General features: G+C 35.1%; 1 protein-coding gene across 1 annotated transcript in view; it reads right to left on the bottom strand.

Moving 5' to 3' along the window:
• Positions 1-3,501: 3,501 nt before the first annotated feature.
• LOC149786380 (dynein axonemal heavy chain 1-like) overlaps positions 3,502-17,961 on the bottom strand; it is a 314,616-nt gene continuing 300,156 nt past the window's right edge. The window contains exon 81 of the mRNA XM_089976799.1: positions 3,502-7,666. Within this exon, the coding sequence (XP_089832925.1) occupies positions 7,545-7,666 (122 nt within the window). The 3' untranslated portion in view covers positions 3,502-7,544. The remainder of the gene's footprint in view (positions 7,667-17,961) is intronic.

The following is a 17,961-nucleotide window of genomic DNA, read 5'->3' as shown; positions in this document are numbered from 1 at the left end:
GACCCTTTATTGTGTCTGTTGTATAGCTAGCCTAAATCTGAAACATTGTATCAAAAAAGTTAACGCGGAATGTGCCAAAACAGCTGGTATGTGGCAGTCCACGAAACATCTGCTTTACTTCATTCAGAAACATTTTTAAACAACCACAACGTAAAACGCATACTACGCGAGTGTACATGATTTTTTTACAAATCAAAAATGCCGGCGTCTGCGTCCATTGTTTGTTTACAATAGAACGTAGTTCCTTATGCACGTGAATGCAATATGTGTATTTGCGCGCGAGTTCAGTATCCGGTAATATAGTACGATTCTGACAATGTAAAGTTAACGGAGAAAACAATCAGCATATAATAAGGATGATGTCTACACACCAAACAGCCAATAAAGCTGACATCTGCACACCAAAGAGTCAATGAGGGTGATGTCTGCATAACATTAAATCAGCTGACCAATTATAACAGATTCCAATTACTGCCGACTAAACACTCTCTCTCTCTCTCTCTCTCTCATAAATTACCCCAACCTCCGCAACCACCCATCCCCCGAAAACTCCGAGTAACAATAGAATAAAACTATTTCAAATTTGTTGCATAAATGATCTTGGTCTATCTTAGCAACTGACATGTTTGAAGATTTGGAACCAACTGCTGCAAGTGTATGTACTACGTTTAACGACGTATCAACGCAATAATGGATATAAAGTACCAATTAAAGTTTAAAAACTGTAAAAATTGAGAACTGCACAGAAAGCGTCAACAAGATAAGCGTTCCATTTAATTATAAACGTTATACGTGATAACAACTACCTTCCCACAAGTCTGATTTTCTAAGGTAGTACATGATCATAAAATACCTTTAACTGAGTTCACATAAAAAACTACCATCTCACAGGGTGAAAGTCGATATACCCTACAAGAATGTGTCCCACTATCAGTGGACACTGGTAGAGTATACACTTTTATCCGGGTTCACCCTTCAAGGAAGTATGCACGGGTCAGTCCAATATGCGATGGACACAATGCGACCTTTCCTCTGTGATTTGAGGTATATCACTGTTCCAAATTATGCACTTTATGTTACGAAACTTGTTTGTGGAGTTTTCATTCCGCATATATTAATAATCATTTAGACTCCACCGATTGTGCAATACTTGAACTCACTATTTTTCCAGTCAGAAACGGATGACTGTACGGTTGCTGCATGTACACCACTTTTATTATCCTTAATACCAATTGTGACCAGAAAGCCATTAGTACAGAATAAATATGCGTTCAAGTTCTTATGAGCAAATCATGTTTTTGTAATATTAAGGATATAAGGGCTGTCAAATTTAAGGTTTTGCAAAGCTTTCATTGTAGAAAGGGAATGAGAAACGTTAATGAAATTTGTTGCTTTGTTTTTTCAAGGTAACCATTTGAGTATGATTGCAATTAATGCGAGAAAAGGGTATGTTTAAACCGGTAACCAGCTAGATATGGAGCCATGCTTTGTTGCAAAGGCAGTTCCATTTTTGTCTACATCGTTCAAACCGTCAGTATAAAGGGACGCACTGGCTACAAAAAATAGACTGATGTTTGACCTTTGACATGTCGCAAACGGATCACTGTTGTTATTTTGTCTTTCCTTGGTTGTTGTTGTTGTTGGTTTGGGTTTAATGCCATTTTTCAGCACATGGTGGGCTATACAGATATATAACTGGTGGATGAAGAACACGGGAAAACACCGGTTAGAACAAACGACTCACGGGACTGGCAAGCTTTCTCACGTACCTAAACTGGCCAAGCCTGAGACTCGAACCCACGTGGACAGAGGAGAGATGGCAGTGATCGTTAAAGCCGAGCGCTGTATGCATGATCCATCGTACATGGCAGTGATCGTTAAAGCCGAGCGCTTTATGACTGACCATCGTACAACTCTCTCTCTCTCTCATCCCCCCCCCCCCCCCCCGCTTAGCCGCCTACACTTGGGGCTAACGGTAATGGGAACTCCGCTGATCTCTCATTCCCTTTTGAAAGGCAAAGCGAGCTGTGATTATTTAAAGTTAGTGGTCGTAATTCACAGTAACATACTCGTATTTGGTCTTAGGTCAGCCAAGGGCATTGACCGGCATTATTCTCACACTTGCCAGTTTGACTCGCCTTTGGCGACCCAGGGTCCGCGTAATAGACCCAAATCTTTGATTGAATGTTGTTAATACATGCATGGGGTTTAAAGGCACATCAATACAATACTTGTTATATAGTACCCATTAAAAGTAGAGTTACAAAACGTGAAGATAGCGAACTGCTAAAATCTACGGTAAGATAAATCTACCGAAATAAACGTAAAAATGTAATACGACAAGATAAAACATAAAAGGAAAATATGTAAAATTAATTGAAAGATAGACAAAATAAAAAACAAAAACAACAGGTTATATAAAGATCCTGAAACTAATGGGTCCAAAATCCACATTCCCTGAAGAAGTTCATGATTTTCTCTGGTAATAAATAATCATAACGTTTATTAATAACGTTCACAAAACAAAAAGCCCCCCCCCCCCCCCTCCATGTCTCACTGTGTTGGAAGTTGATTCAACGGACAAAAATAACGTGTTCCACGGTCACTGGACAAGGCAAGATGTGCACTCTGGTCGAGGGTTACCCTTCACGAGGTTCGCACCAGTCAGGTACGTGCTTGTTATATGTGATTGGCACAATACCGCCTCATCTCCGACATTTATTATATACACTGGATGCCACTCTTCGATGATAGAATTGATGTTCTAAAGATTTTTGTTGAGTTTTTATTAAACTTTACTTATATTTTGCCAATATAGAACATGCCAATTCATACAAAAGTTGAACTGCAATGAATATTTTATCTTCTTTATCGATACGTCAATAGTAAAGTAGTGCTGGTTTACAAAATATTTGCTACAAACAAGCTGCTCTTACTGGATCTCCGAGAGCCATCAAATGCATGAAGTTCCTTTAATCTGTTTTATTTGCATTTCAAAAGTGAATTGGTGAGGTAGAATTACCTTGTATACTATTAAATACACAGCAGCCACAGAACGCTGTATCAGCAATGTGGAATAATCAAAAAACCTTGGAAAGTCATTAGAGTAAGGAACGTCATTATGACTTACTTTTGGCCATATCAAGTAGTACCCTTTATGACTTACTTTTGGCCCTGTCAAGTAGTACCCTTTATGACTTACCTTTGGCCCTGTCAAGTAGTACCCTTTAAATTGAATACACCCATCGGGTTTCATGACTCTACATATAACGACAGAAAAACATAGCTAAACGCAAAAACCTTTGCACTGATTCTGTTACAAAAGAGAACCCTAATGTCTCGCTGATGCGTTGCAGGCCAGATAATAAATTGATGGACTGGTACTAACAAATAAAACCCCATGATTTACCTGGTTTTTGGGTTAAGCCACATAGAGGTATACCACATCACTTCAAAGTTGTGCAGGATGGACCAGAAAGAAAATAGTAAAAAAACAACTGATAAGATTCAAAATATTTATTTTGTTCCTTTAAAATAATGTTTTCTTCAGTTTAAAAAAGTAATACTTCCAATGAACACCAAACGTCTAACAGTTAAAAGATAACAAAAAGTAAAGTATATCAATTAAGTTCAGATAAAGGTTAAAATACAAGTTCAAATCAAGGTAAAATACTTAGTTGTTATGATTTACACTTTACAAAAAGGTAGTAACAACAAATATATAAGAAACAAGAGAGAAAGTAACAACAAATATATAAGAAACAAGACACTCTCAATGCTAAAATAAAAGTTCAAATCAAGGTTAAAACACTTGGTGAAATCATGCTTAAATATAACTGAATAGTATTTTCCTATATCAAGGTATGGTGTTCAGATTGGGCATCATTTAAAAAAAGGTACAGTAGTAACAACAAAACTATAACAGAAAAGAATCGACTAAATGAAAAGAATTTTCGAAAACTGAAGTTAAGGAAATTGCTTTCTTCTAACTGCTTAGTGTTAAAAACACCCATCTCTGATATTCTCTAACAATAACTAGATTTTTAAGTCAGTTGCTATGGTGGACATATTGAATGTCCAAATACAAAGTTTTTATTCGTTTCAACTAGACATCTTAGGAAGTCTTTTAGTGAAAACCCCATGATGGTATATATGACCATTCAGTCAGGAGTAGTGATAACAAGGTTTTTAGATGACTACTGTGGTAGCTGTATTGGATGTGTGTGGGTGTGTACACCATTTTCATTTTGGACCAACTAGACATCATGAGAAGTCTTTGGTATAAAACCCCAAAGCAATAAGGCACTCTGTTTAACATGATGACAACATTTTCAAGATGGTTGCTATGGCAGCCACATTGGAATGAGATCAGCAGCAATTTCATTTAGATCCAACCAGAAATCATAAAAACTCGCTGTGGTGAAAACTCGATGTTAATATCAGCGTCCATTCAGGAAAAGCGATTACAAGATTTTTTTAAGTTGGCCACTGTGGTGGCCATACTGGATGTGTGACACCATTTTCAATTTGGATCATCTAGACCATGGAATGAATGTGTGTGTACAATTTTATGGCAATCCTTCAAGCAGTTTAGAAGTAGCAATAACGAACTTGTACTAATGAAAGGATACAGACAGATGGACGATGGATGACACAAAGGACTACAGAGCCAAACAGTAATAATAGCTGTTGGGAGAGAAAATACAGTGGCTCATGACTCATGCTATGGGCTATATTACTAATTTTGTACATTTACGCTGGAGAAAGTCAATACTTATTGATATACATTCAGCTGTGACCACTGATCTGATCTTCCTCATATCATCAATATACAGCCAGCTGTGACCACTGCTTTAATCCTTGTTATAATTTGTTTTACTGATTTATCAATCTGATTCAACAAATAACAAAAGCCTGTTTTTAAAAGTTTGACTTCATATAAAAAAACTGTTCTGATGATGATCAGTTGTTGATTGCAAGAAAAGAAATAATTAACTAAAACGAAATAACTAGAACTTAAGAATACAGCAGAATCAGAGTGTAATAAAGTGTTAGCAATTCTTACACAAAAAATGATAAATTTTTAGCAAGTTATCAAATACTAGCATTGTGTGTTAGGAACAGATTTCATAAAATGCTTCACAATGTGCGGTGTTATTACAGTAATTAGTGCTTTTATAGTAAATTATCCAGTATAATTCAAGTTAACAGCCCTCCCCCATATAAATGGCCTGAATTTGACATGTTTGACATTTCAGTAGCAATAAGTCAAAAGAAGATGGAGCAAATACTGCCAGTGCATTCTGGGTCAGAGTAAATTAATAACTGTACGTGTACTTAAAACATGCCATAAAAATAATGTGAATATTATGGGGAAAACAGCCACATTGGAGACCAACATATGGTATATGCCTACCTCTCACAAAGGACAGAATTTAATGATCCATTTCCTTTATTTTCTTACATATATGACCCCAATATAAAAGACACGATTCTATAAAGGACAAAATTGTATGGTACCTGAGTGTCTTGTATAGATAGGTTTCACTGTAACAGATGGATCACCAGAGCAAGATAGCTTCTACAATTTATTAAGGACATCAATTTATTTACAATTAAAAGTGTTCATTATGTAAAACATTCGTGGATTGAACAAAAATCCTAAATGAATACTAAAAATTTCATGAACATTTGAGGAGAAATTTTTAAAGCTATGACAATTTGAACTTTTAGATGTTTTATAGTGGCCATGGTACCAGAGCTGCTCTGACAGACAAGCGGAATCAGAACTAAGCCTAACTGCAATAGATAGATTTTGAATGGTGTCATCAGCTGTCATGTTTGTGGTATGCTGGCAGAGTTACTGTTGAGTTTATATTGTAGTTTAAAAGTTGAAATAAATTCCTTGAATCTCACGATACTGTTACAAAACATTATATAAAAACAGAACACAAATCAGGCTTTCTATCAGTGTCTATTTCTGCAATTTTTAAGTTGATTTTGCTTCAGCGTGCCTTGTTCAAAATGGTCAGTTTTGGTGGTCACATATAGGAGAAACTGCCAGGCTGCCCATTGTCCAGGTAAAATGGGCAGAATATCCTCTGCTAGTGACCTCATCGGGAAGCATCTATTATCTAAGACTTACACCTAGCTAGATGTAGTAGTTTTCAGCTGTACATTCACACAAAGAAATACTCAGCTGTCCATTCACACAAAGAAGTACTCAGCTGTCAATTCACACACTGAAGTACTCAGCTGGCCATTGTTGGGTGCTACTTGTTAACATTACTGTGGACAGAGTTGGTGATGGAACAAGCAGAAGTCAAGGTAACATTGCTCACGCTGAATTTGATGTTGTCAACCAAGAAGTGAGCAGTAATATACAATTATTCAATAAAAAAATTTATCACAGGTTATTTGGCTTGGATTTGATAGTAGGTTTTAATGTATGCATACAGTAATTAAATAAAAGGAGATAAAAGAATATAAACACTTTTTATTCTTGTTAGCTTTTCAAATAAATACATGAAATAAATGGACTTGCAAAAAAAAACAACAAAAAAAAACAAGAACATACATGTACATGACATCACACAGACTAAAGGACAGAAAGATCACTGAGTTTAGAATCCTCTCCACGGGAGAAGTTGGAATGTGTTTTGAAATAACAATTTCATTAAAAAATATATTTAATATTTACCTAATAAGCAGATGAAATTATGAACAAACAATATAACAAAAAGACATGTTTTCAACACTGCTCAGCTAAAACCCTGCAGTAGTGGAATTAATTTTCACTATTCATCCATTTCATATCATCAATACATTTGCTCTATATTAGAATATTTCCACTGGTGTACTGCAGTCAAACCTCAACATAAACTATAAGCCTGTGTGAGAAAAATAAAATATGCCTCCCAATAAATGCCATGCATGTATGTTGTTGCTGTCAATAGAATATCTCTCAGGCATGTTATATTTACATGAAAATTAAATGTATTTCATATATGACTTAAACACAAGCCATATAGATGTCACTGATGCAAATGTTGTAATGAAACATGATGTGCATTATTAGTTATACTGCAGGGGTTCTCAATGAGATCTATATCTATCATGCCACTATATAGGCCATTAATATAATACAAAATCAGTTTAATGGTCCAGTGATAGCTGTATGAATTTAAATAAACCATAAAATCACAACCATAATGGAGGCTAAATAATAAAAAGAACAGTAATAAAAAGAGAACAGTATAGGACTTATCAGTAGTCTTGGAAAATGTTATCTTACAAAAAAGAAGTCATACTGACAGTTTCAGCTGCAACCAAAAATGTCTCAGCAGTTTTTGAATGGTCATATTACCGTAACAGATTGCTGCACAAAACATATCAAATGCAAAATTACAGAATTCCCACTGTATGGAAGTCCAGGTTCTCATAGTTAACAGTACACAGCATGGCAATGCCACACTATGGAAGTCTAGGTTCTCATAGTTAACAGCACGCAACATTGCAATACCACAAATAAGGAATTCCAGGCTTTAATAGTTTAGAGCACACAGCATGGCAACACCACGCTTAATCCAGTGTTTCTGGGCCTTGTCTGTTGGAATTTCCACAGAGAAAACAAAGTTGGTGGAATGACCAGTAGTAGACAGCGTACCTGAAAATGAGAAGAAAAAAATATTTAAATTAGTTCACTTGCAAATTTTTATTTTATATAGATTTAGGTTAATGTCTTTGTAACCAGTCCCTACAAATAGTTCATCAAAGACCTACAAGTGCTTCATCACACTGGAGCTCATCCTGGTCTTCATAGTGTCAAGGAATTGAGAATGAACGACTCCACCTGGATGGAATGTTAGTTCAACACATGTTACCCCAACCCCCTACCCCTCATATCCCCAGCAGGAACCATTTTAAAGCTGGGTCATCTGGAAAACTGAATATAAATACCTTGATCAAGGTCATAACATAAATGGACAGGACAAGACTAGACTGGACTTTCTGATCCTGAATGTATACATGCCTTCCAGTAGGTAATTACTGTATATACGCCGGTGGCCTATTGGTTAGAGCATCTACCTCAGATGCGGGAGGTCGTGGGTTCGATCCCTGGCCGAGTCATACCAAAGACTTATAAAAATGGTACTAACAGTTGCCTCACTTGGTGTTCTGCATAAAGAGGTTAGTGTTAGGACTGGTCGACCTGGTGTCAGGATAATGTGACTGGGTGGGACATCATGCTAAATGTCTGCAGCATGATGCCCCAGTGCTAGACATCACTATAAACTACCACACTGCAGACATCATAGTGATAGGACTGAAACATTGTTAAAGCTTCATTAAAAATCCAAATCACATCACTATATATGCTACCTATTGATCATCTGATATGGCTGGATTTAAAACTTTCATACATTGTAAAAGATATACTGTAGAATGTGAAAGAGTTGCAATACTGCACACCCAGATTTTACTTCTGAATTTTCAGTAGTTTAATCTATGCAACATTGCTGACAACAGAGCGTATTGCATAGGGACCAGCAAGTCATTTGAGTGATGCCAAGAATGTGATGGATTCCCCTGTGGGCTCTAGATTTAGAATAGGACTGAGGAGCCATGGTGGTTCAGTGGTTAGCATGGCAGACTCACAAACAAAATGGTGTGGGTTTGAATCCCACCCCCTGACCAGCCAGGGTCAGCTATTGTGGCATGTCTTTGGGTATGGTACTTTACTTTAATTGCCTTGGCAGTGATTACTTGTGTTGCTGTGCTGTAAAGTACCAAACCAAAGCCCTCCTGCATGAAGCAGTGGTTGACGAAGGGAGGCAGGAGCTGTGGGGTGACCTAATGGTTAGTATGGTGGGGTGGCCTAATGGTTAGTATGGTGGGGTGGCCTGATGGTTAGTATGGTGGGGCAGCCTAATGGTTAATATGGTGGGGTGGCCTAATGGTTAATATGATGGGGTGGCCTAATGGTTATTATGGTGTGGTGGCCTTATGCTTAGTATGGTGTGGTGGCCTGATGGTTAGTATGGTGGGGCAGCCTAATGGTTAATATGGTGGGGTGGCCTAATGGTGGGGTGGCCTAATGGTTATTATGGTGTGGTGGCCTAATGCTTAGTATGGTGTGGTGGCCTTATGCTTAGTATGGTGTGGTGGCCTGATGGTTAGTATGGTGCAGTGGCCTAATGGTTAGTATGGTGCAGTGGCCTGATGGTTAGTATGCCTGACTTGTGACATAAAGGGTGTGGATTCATTTTCTATCATCAGATCACAGGTCAGCTACCACAGTATGGCCTTGGGCAAGGCACTTACCATAACTCCAATTGTCTCAGTACCAAATAACCTACATGTGTTGATGTACAGTAACAACCACACCAGTTGTATTCTCAAATGTTTAAGTTATGGAAGTTACTGTATTTATGACTGAATCATTGTTTTCTAATTATTCAGACTGTTTTTATCCAACAAACTTTAATATGATACTAAAGGAGAGAGCAATTTGGAGATGTTATTAATATCCTTGCAGATATGGACCAGCCTATTATCTAAGACATCTCTTCCTTAAACAGGAACAGACCCATGAGATTAACAGACTATCTTTCACCATTTTTATTTGCAAATCTATTTTTTTAAAAGCACCATCTTTGTTTTACAGAAAGTTCCCAGTTCACCAGGTACTGGTGAATGGTAAAACAAAATTTTGGTCAACTAACATCTTTAAAAGTTACTCAGCAGAAATTAAAAGGCCATGTTGAAAGTCAAACTGAGTCCATTACTATAAAATTTTGTCCCCCCCCCAAAAAAAAATTGAACTTCACTAAGAAAGCTATAAGAATGAAACTTTTGTAATTTATCATTGGAATAAACTGAGATTCTTTATTTGCCTAATATGAATAAATGGACTGTTCTTAAACATTACGGTTTCCTCTGTGGACATTAACAGCACAAAATTATCATTATGAATTCTTGTATTAATTGTAATATTTCTCAATACAGTATACTTGTTACTGTAAAGAAGACCATGAATTACAATCCCTGTCTGACCACAAATACATAATTATAAATGTGTACTATGATCAGAATAAAGGTCATCGTTAAGTGTACTACATCCCATTCTGAGTCTAGCATGCAGGATTTGACCTTAGCAAGTGTCTGTGTAGAGATATTTAGGAACACTATTTCTCAAAAAACATCTGAACATGTTTAGGGACAGACAAGACTTGATATGGTCAGAGACAAAATTTCACTCTCACAGATGTTGGTATGAATGCACACAAATGCCAATTTAATACCAAAAATAACCCCTGCAAATTACTGTATTTCTAAGTTGGCAACTCATTATTTGACTTGTTTTTTGGGAACTAAGAAGTGGGTTTAAGATAAGTCATAATTATGAACCATTTTGAAGATAGTTACTATTCTATACTTATAGCACATGGTAACTAGAATTTTCCATTGGTTTTCCATTGAATTTCCTTGAGAATTCTTGAAGACAAACCCCAAACAACAACATCTTAAGAATGTTGGAAGTAGAAATATGTACTGTGGTTTCACTTTTTTTTTTCATGGGGTACCAGTTTAAATGGATTCAGACATTTTGCTGAGCAATGAATTTAAAAACTGAATGAAAAATAAGCCATATGTAATGCAGACCCTTCTCTCCCTCCTCCTGTGTATATATTCCTGATATATTCCTAGGGATAAACAAAACTCTGAACAATTCATTACTCTAATAACATACTGTCTGTCACATGCATTTGTTTTACTTGAACCCTTTAAAAAAATAATTATAAAACATTTATTTCATTTGAATGCAAATGTATATATGCAAAATCCAGCATCTGCTGATTTCAATTTCTTAAATTGACAGGTGAAATAAGTAAAGATATTGAGAGAAAAAAGAAAGCTAAAATAATGGTTCCCAAATTATCTGCACCTTTGACACACTTCCAGGTACTCTTTGTATTGCTTATAAATCCCCTTTAACAAGCCCGCAGCCCATAATTTGTGAACCAATAGCTAAAGGTATTTAAAAACTAGTATTATGGAAAATCAAACGACAATGACATGATTGAGGAAAATTAGATTGAATGCTTATTGACATCAATTCTACATACAAGTGAAAGTACAGTTAACAATACTTGAATGAACAAGTTTCCCTTATTTTATTCTCTGGAATTCTTTGTGACTTAAGATTTACCCACTAATCTTTCTTAATGAATAATCTACATTAAGCATAGCTAAATGTAAGCATTTGTACTTCTACTTATTGGCAGAAAACTTTCCCATTAAAAATCAAATCCTCCTGAAAGCACATTTCTCACTTTATCCAAGCAGTTTAATCTAAAGGAACAACAAGCCTGTAAAATACTAAAAGGATTGCTTGAAGCATATATACTGATTAAATACCTTATATACACTATCACAGTCCAGTACTAAAACTCGTGTCTCTGATCCTTGCAACAAAAACCCCTGCTAAAAAAGCACCATGTCAATAAAGTCTCCTTCAACACACAAAAGTTTGACATGTACACAGTACAATCACCCAGACAGCAGATTTACACATGTCAAACTTGTTCAAATCTAAGTATTATTAGGACTGATTTTTGAGACATTTTCTTTTGGGGGATCTGGTTTGAATGATACTATACTTAAAAGAATAGCTACTATGGTGGGACTATATGGACAGTGATTTACTGTAAATACTCACTTATAAAAGTTGAGTCAAACTGCAAACAACAAAGATCTCAATCTGCCATAGCATAATGTGCCTGCACACAAGGTCTATGTTGTTTCTTCTACTGACTACTCCTAACAAACTGCACAGACCCAGATCTGTTGGTACAGTGTGCTATGGGAGATCTGCGTCTGTGCAGTTTGCAGTTGTACTCGTCTTATGAGTATATATTGTTAGTAAATGGTCATATATAGCATGCTTTAAAAACCACCTTGTATTTTGGCTGTCACCTCCATTTGCTGCTGAGCACTCTGACAAATCCATGGTGTCAAGGACTGATCTTGACAGGTGTTTGATTTTTGCTCATACTGGCAGTAGTACTGTTTTACTGTTCAAGCAACCATCATTTGTTGTTGACATATTTTAATCTTTTACATTTTTTAAAAATGTTTGTAGAAATTTATTTATAAAGATTATCTACAAAAATGTAATGTCTATATAAAAGCAAACTTTGACAGGCAAATCCACAAATTTAGGTACCCATGAAAAAGGTTTGATAAAATCATGAAGTTGACACCAACAAAAATAAATGAAAACAATTATACTTTAGAGCTGCAGCACATATATTTATTTCTGGAAGAGAAGCATCCATATTTGCTTGCTCACAATGATTTGAATAAGTCCACTTTCCCTTTAAAAGAGAAGAAAAAAAAACCTCCCTTGACACAATGATGGATACTAATTCATTTCATTTGGATCATTAACATCAGTTTTTATTACGCTACTTCTTTGCTATTTTCCACCATATCCTATGGACTGAGATTTTTCTCTTGTAAATAATTTTAGAGTTTTGAAAAATATAGTTATACAGTAATCTGGCTCAATGGACCATATTAATTGCCTCATTTCTTTCTGCTCAAAATTGAGTCAGTGATTCCGACACTTTGTTCTCCTAACGTGATGACTAATAAATTTTTAAATTTTGTTAAACATATATGGGGCATCACAGTGTTGACTGAAAACAATTTTGGATGGAACTTGGTATGATTATGCTCTCTTCTAACTGGACCGACTGATTAATGTTTCTACACATAAATCCCAGTAACTATTGTACAGCTGTTTTTTAAACAATTTAATTTCCATGCTCATATTTCCATAATTTCTTAACAGACCAATTAAGCTGACAAGAAATTAAACTTGGCACTTTAAAAACAGGTCACAATCATAGCAAAATGCTTTTAATATACCCCTCAATCAAGTATTTAAAGTTTTGTTTACTAGACTTAGACCAATTAACAGTGATGAATTTGGAGTTATCCTGGCAGGTTGCTCTACAATCGCTAGCCACTCAGCATTAAAAGGTTAGTGTTAGGACTGGTAGGCCTGGTGTTAGGATAATGGGACTGGGTGGGACTTCATGTTACATGTCTGCTGCATAATGCCCCAGTGTTAGACATCATTATAAACTGCCAGACTGCAGATATCATAACAATGACTGAAAAACTGTTAAGCTGTGTTAAAAATCCAAATCACACACACATACTGCTCTACAATTTAATCAAAATTAAATTAGGTCAGTGTAGTGTTCATGATAATTGTCGGCAAGAACAAATATAGTTTCATTTAATTATCTAATATTAAGATGTTTTTACATACCTGCCTAGCCTGCTCAATCAACACTTACCCATGTTCCAATAATTAAATATTGTTCAGTTGGAAAACAATTCATATTTTTATATTTCAAATTGTATCTTATATTAATATTTTGTCTACAACAGTACCAAAACGAAAATCAAATTTTTCTCATCCATTCTGATATTTTGTGTAATTATATGGCAAAAATTATGTCAGCAACAAGATCTGATATTGACCGCTCCGGTGGCGTACTGGTTAGAGCGTCCAGTTCGGAAGCGAGAGGTTGTGGGTTCGATCCCTGGCTGAGTCATAACAAAAACTTACAAAAATGATACTAACAGCTGCCTTGCTAGGCGTTCAGCATTAAGAGGTTAGTGTTAGGACTGGTCAGCCTGGTGTCAGGATAATGTGACTGGGTGGGATATCATGCTACATGTCTGTGGCATGATGCCCCAGTGCTAGACATCACTATAAACTGCCACACTGTGGATGCTAGACATCACTATAAACTGCCACACTGTGGACATCATAACGATGACTGAAAAATTGTTAAAGCTACGTTACAAATCATAATCACACACACACAGAGATCTGATATTGCTCATCTTACTCAAACCTGGACATTCAGTTTTAAAGTATTAAAATAGATAAATGAAATTAAACATTGAATTAAATTAGTAACAATGCATTCTTTAATATATATATATATATATATATATATATATATATATATATATATATATATATATATATATATATATATATATACACACACATATATATATATATATATATATATATATATATATATATATATATATATATATATATATATATATATATATATATATATATATATATATATATATTTATATTATCTTGCATTTTGTAAAGTGGTTTACCAAAAACCATGATGAACAAATTCTTTGCAAATTGAAAAATAACTTTCTACTCTAATTTTATTAGCTTAAATGTCCAAGTAAATTACATTTTTACACTCTCACAAATTTTGTAAATAAAACGACACCTTTTTTAAAAAAAATTAATAAAGAAATATAGCAGTGTGGTTTACAAAATATTTACAGTGAATTAACTTCTCTTGTATGCTCAACAAAGCCATCTGATGCTAACAGGTAATGGGTCATGTTTGGTGGGCAGAGAGTTTCCAGACCTCCTGGATCTAAGTCTCATATTTCCTCCTGGCAACTGGAGTAAATAGCCTGATCTAGAGATACACAGCAGTAGCCAACCTGACTTGTTCTGGACAGGGTATTAGGACCTTCAGATTAATAGTCAGTCCAGAATGCTAACCACTGACCCACCATCTAGAACTCTACCTCATCCCCAAACCTCAAAGGAAATTCCTACTCAGGATAAATGACTGGATGAAAGCATAGCTTGAGAATATCCCAGCCATCTGGTTTTAAGGAAGCACCAGAGCAATGATGATTTTACATATTGGTAGTTCCCAAATGGTTCATCAGCAGCCATATTTGTGGTATCCTGGTAGATTTATCACCAAGTTGATGTGGTGTTTGGAAGTTTAAATAATCAAATTTCAAGTCATTGCTACAAAACATACGTAAATAGAATGCAAATCAGGCTTTCTGTTAGTATCTATACTTGTAACTTACAAGCTGAGTTTGCTTCAGTGTGCCTTATTCAAAATGGTCAATTAGTGGTCACATACAGGAGACATTGCAGGTTGTCCATCATTCAGGTAAAATGGGCAGAAGATCCTCTGCTAGTGACCTTATCGAGAAGCATCTATTGATTCAAGTTACCCAAGGCTCTTATTTCCTGGTGTTATGATTACAAGCAGCAGACACTATCATGTATTAAACAATGACCTAAGGCAACAAAAGGCTACCAACCCATGAAGTTTCTGATTTGACAATATTACAATTTTGTAACTTTGACATGGGTTAAATGGTATATCATTGTAAGTAGCCAATTTTTTTATAGGCTTTGTATAATTGTAAGAAGAAAAAGATACTGTAAACCTAATGGCACGAGGAAACACATGTATGTACTACTGGGCTTATAAATTTGCAACAACAGTAACTTGACACTGAGTAATACTCACTGGAAACTGTTTTCTTTTTTTTGGCTCTTTACTTTTGGAAAAAAGTGAAGAGACACAGACCGTGATCAGCTGTTACATAATATGCTGTAAGACCTGGATCTATTTTTTTCCCTACTGATTACACCAAACAAAACTGCAGAGACATGGATGAGTGAGTACACTGTGTGATCTAAAATCTGGGTCTGGGCAGATTGCAGTTGGAGATGACTTGTAAGTGAGAATATATAGTAATCAGCATTTCTATAGAATTTTAATTCACTCTATCAATCTGTGAAACAATGATGGGAATATGATACTGATAAACTAACTTTAGAGGTGTTGGAATTATTTAAAAAAGGAGCGGCTTCTTATGGACAATGGCATGGTCTGACAATATCAGAGGCAAATGGCTACCAGATTCCTGAGTATGGGCTATCATATATTGAAGTCTGGTAGCCCAATTGGGTACTGTATGATATAATGAATTGTTCTCCATTTTTTTAATATAAACATACCAATGAAAATATTTTAAGAAAAGGATAATAATTGCTAATGACACATTAAAAATCAAAGTAACAGTCTAGAAGCTATCTGTTTGCTATTAAATAATTGCTAATGACACATTAAAAATCAAAGTAACAGTCTAGAATCTAGCTGTTTGCTATTAAATAATTACTAATGACACATTAAAAATCAAAGTAACAGTCTAGAAGCTAGCTGTTTGCTATTAAATAATTACTAATGACACATTAAAAATCAAAGTAACAGTCTAGAAGCTAGCTGTTTGCTATTAAATAATTACTAATGACACATTAAAAATCAAAGTAACGGTCAAGAATCTAGCTGTTTGCTATTAAATAATTGCTAATGACACATTAAAAATCAAAGTAACAGTCAAGAAGCTAGCTGTTTGCTATTAAATAATTGCTAATGACACATTAAAAATCAAAGTAACAGTCTAGAATCTAGCTGTTTGCTATTAAATAATTGCTAATGACACATTAAAAATCAAAGTAACAGTCAAGAAGCTAGCTGTTTGCTATTAAATAATTGCTAATGACACATTAAAAATCAAAGTAACAGTCTAGAATCTAGCTGTTTGCTATTAAATAATTGCTAATGACACATTAAAAATCAAAGTAACAGTCAAGAAGCTAGCTGTTTGCTATTAAATAATTGCTAATGACACATTAAAAATCAAAGTAACAGTCTAGAATCTAGCTGTTTGCTATTAAATAATTGCTAATGACACATTAAAAATCAAAGTAACAGTCTAGAATCTAGCTGTTTGCTATTAAATAATTGCTAATGACACATTAAAAATCAAAGTAACAGTCTAGAATCTAGCTGTTTGCTATTAAATAATTGCTAATGACACATTAAAAATCAAAGTAACAGTCTAGAATCTAGCTGTTTGCTATTAAATTGCTAACTCTGTGCTCTACGGAATACAGAATAGTAAGCTGGGATACTGGAAGTCCATTGGGCTTCAATTTAATATTTGTCAGATTCTAAAGGTTAATTAAGTAAAATTAGTGGGGCTTCCAGCTTCTGAAATATTCAAAATTCACATAAAATTTGAAGCAGCAATGGCTACCCTGGTCACTCCCATTATTTTACACCCTTGGAATTGTTTGGTAACAAATAACTTGGTGCATTTTGCAATATGATATGCAGTACAATACATTTTTTCAACCTCAATGACCAACTAATGCCAGCATTTAAAGCAAATAAAGTATTGTTTGCATGAATGTCCATGTTTCTTGTAAAATCATGACTCAAAAATCAATAAAGAAAACTTAGCACACTGGTCTTTTGTATTAGTACTAATAGCACAGATCAATACAAATACATACATGTATGTGGTCCATTGTATTAGTACTAATAACACAGATCAATACAAATACATGTACATACATGGTCTTTCAATGTCAATATTTAATAAGAAACAGCTTTGAGGTAGAATTAGTCAAAGGCATGAATGCTGGGATATGGGATACATGTTGTTAAGTTCTGGGTAAATTCATGTATAAAGAATTGAACAAAACACTAAGAAAGATGATCCTTTCCAAATAAATGCATGCAAGAAGATAGATTATAAAAGGAACAGATGTTAAAACTCAGTAATAGGTACACAAAAGATAAAAGGTAAAGATAAAAAATAAAATATCCTAAAACAATATGCTACAAATTTGTCATATAAAGAACTGCATTCCCTAAAAAAAAGTTCAGTCCAAGATTTTATCTGGCAGAACATATTCATAAAAGTATGTTAACCGAGTTTACAGCCATTTTTGTCTCACAGGGTGGAAGTCGATACACTTGACAAGAATGTGTTTGACTGTCAGGGTATTCATTCTGGACAAGGTTTAGACTTCAGGTTTGATCACTCTGGTGGCCTAGTGGTTAGAGTGTCTGCCTTGGATGTGGGAGGTCACAGGTTTGAACCCCGGTAAAGTCATGCCAAAGACTTATAAAAATGGTACTAACAGCTACCTCGCTAGGCACTCAGCTTTAAGAGGTTAATGCTAGGACAGGTTGGCCCGGTGTCAGGATAATGTGACTGGGTGGG

The sequence above is a fragment of the Sinohyriopsis cumingii genome, chromosome 12 (genome assembly GCF_028554795.1).
Source record: "Sinohyriopsis cumingii isolate HCF-2022 chromosome 12, ASM2855479v2, whole genome shotgun sequence".
NCBI lineage: Eukaryota > Metazoa > Mollusca > Bivalvia > Unionida > Unionidae > Sinohyriopsis > Sinohyriopsis cumingii.
This window is presented reverse-complemented; position numbering and strand designations above follow the sequence as displayed.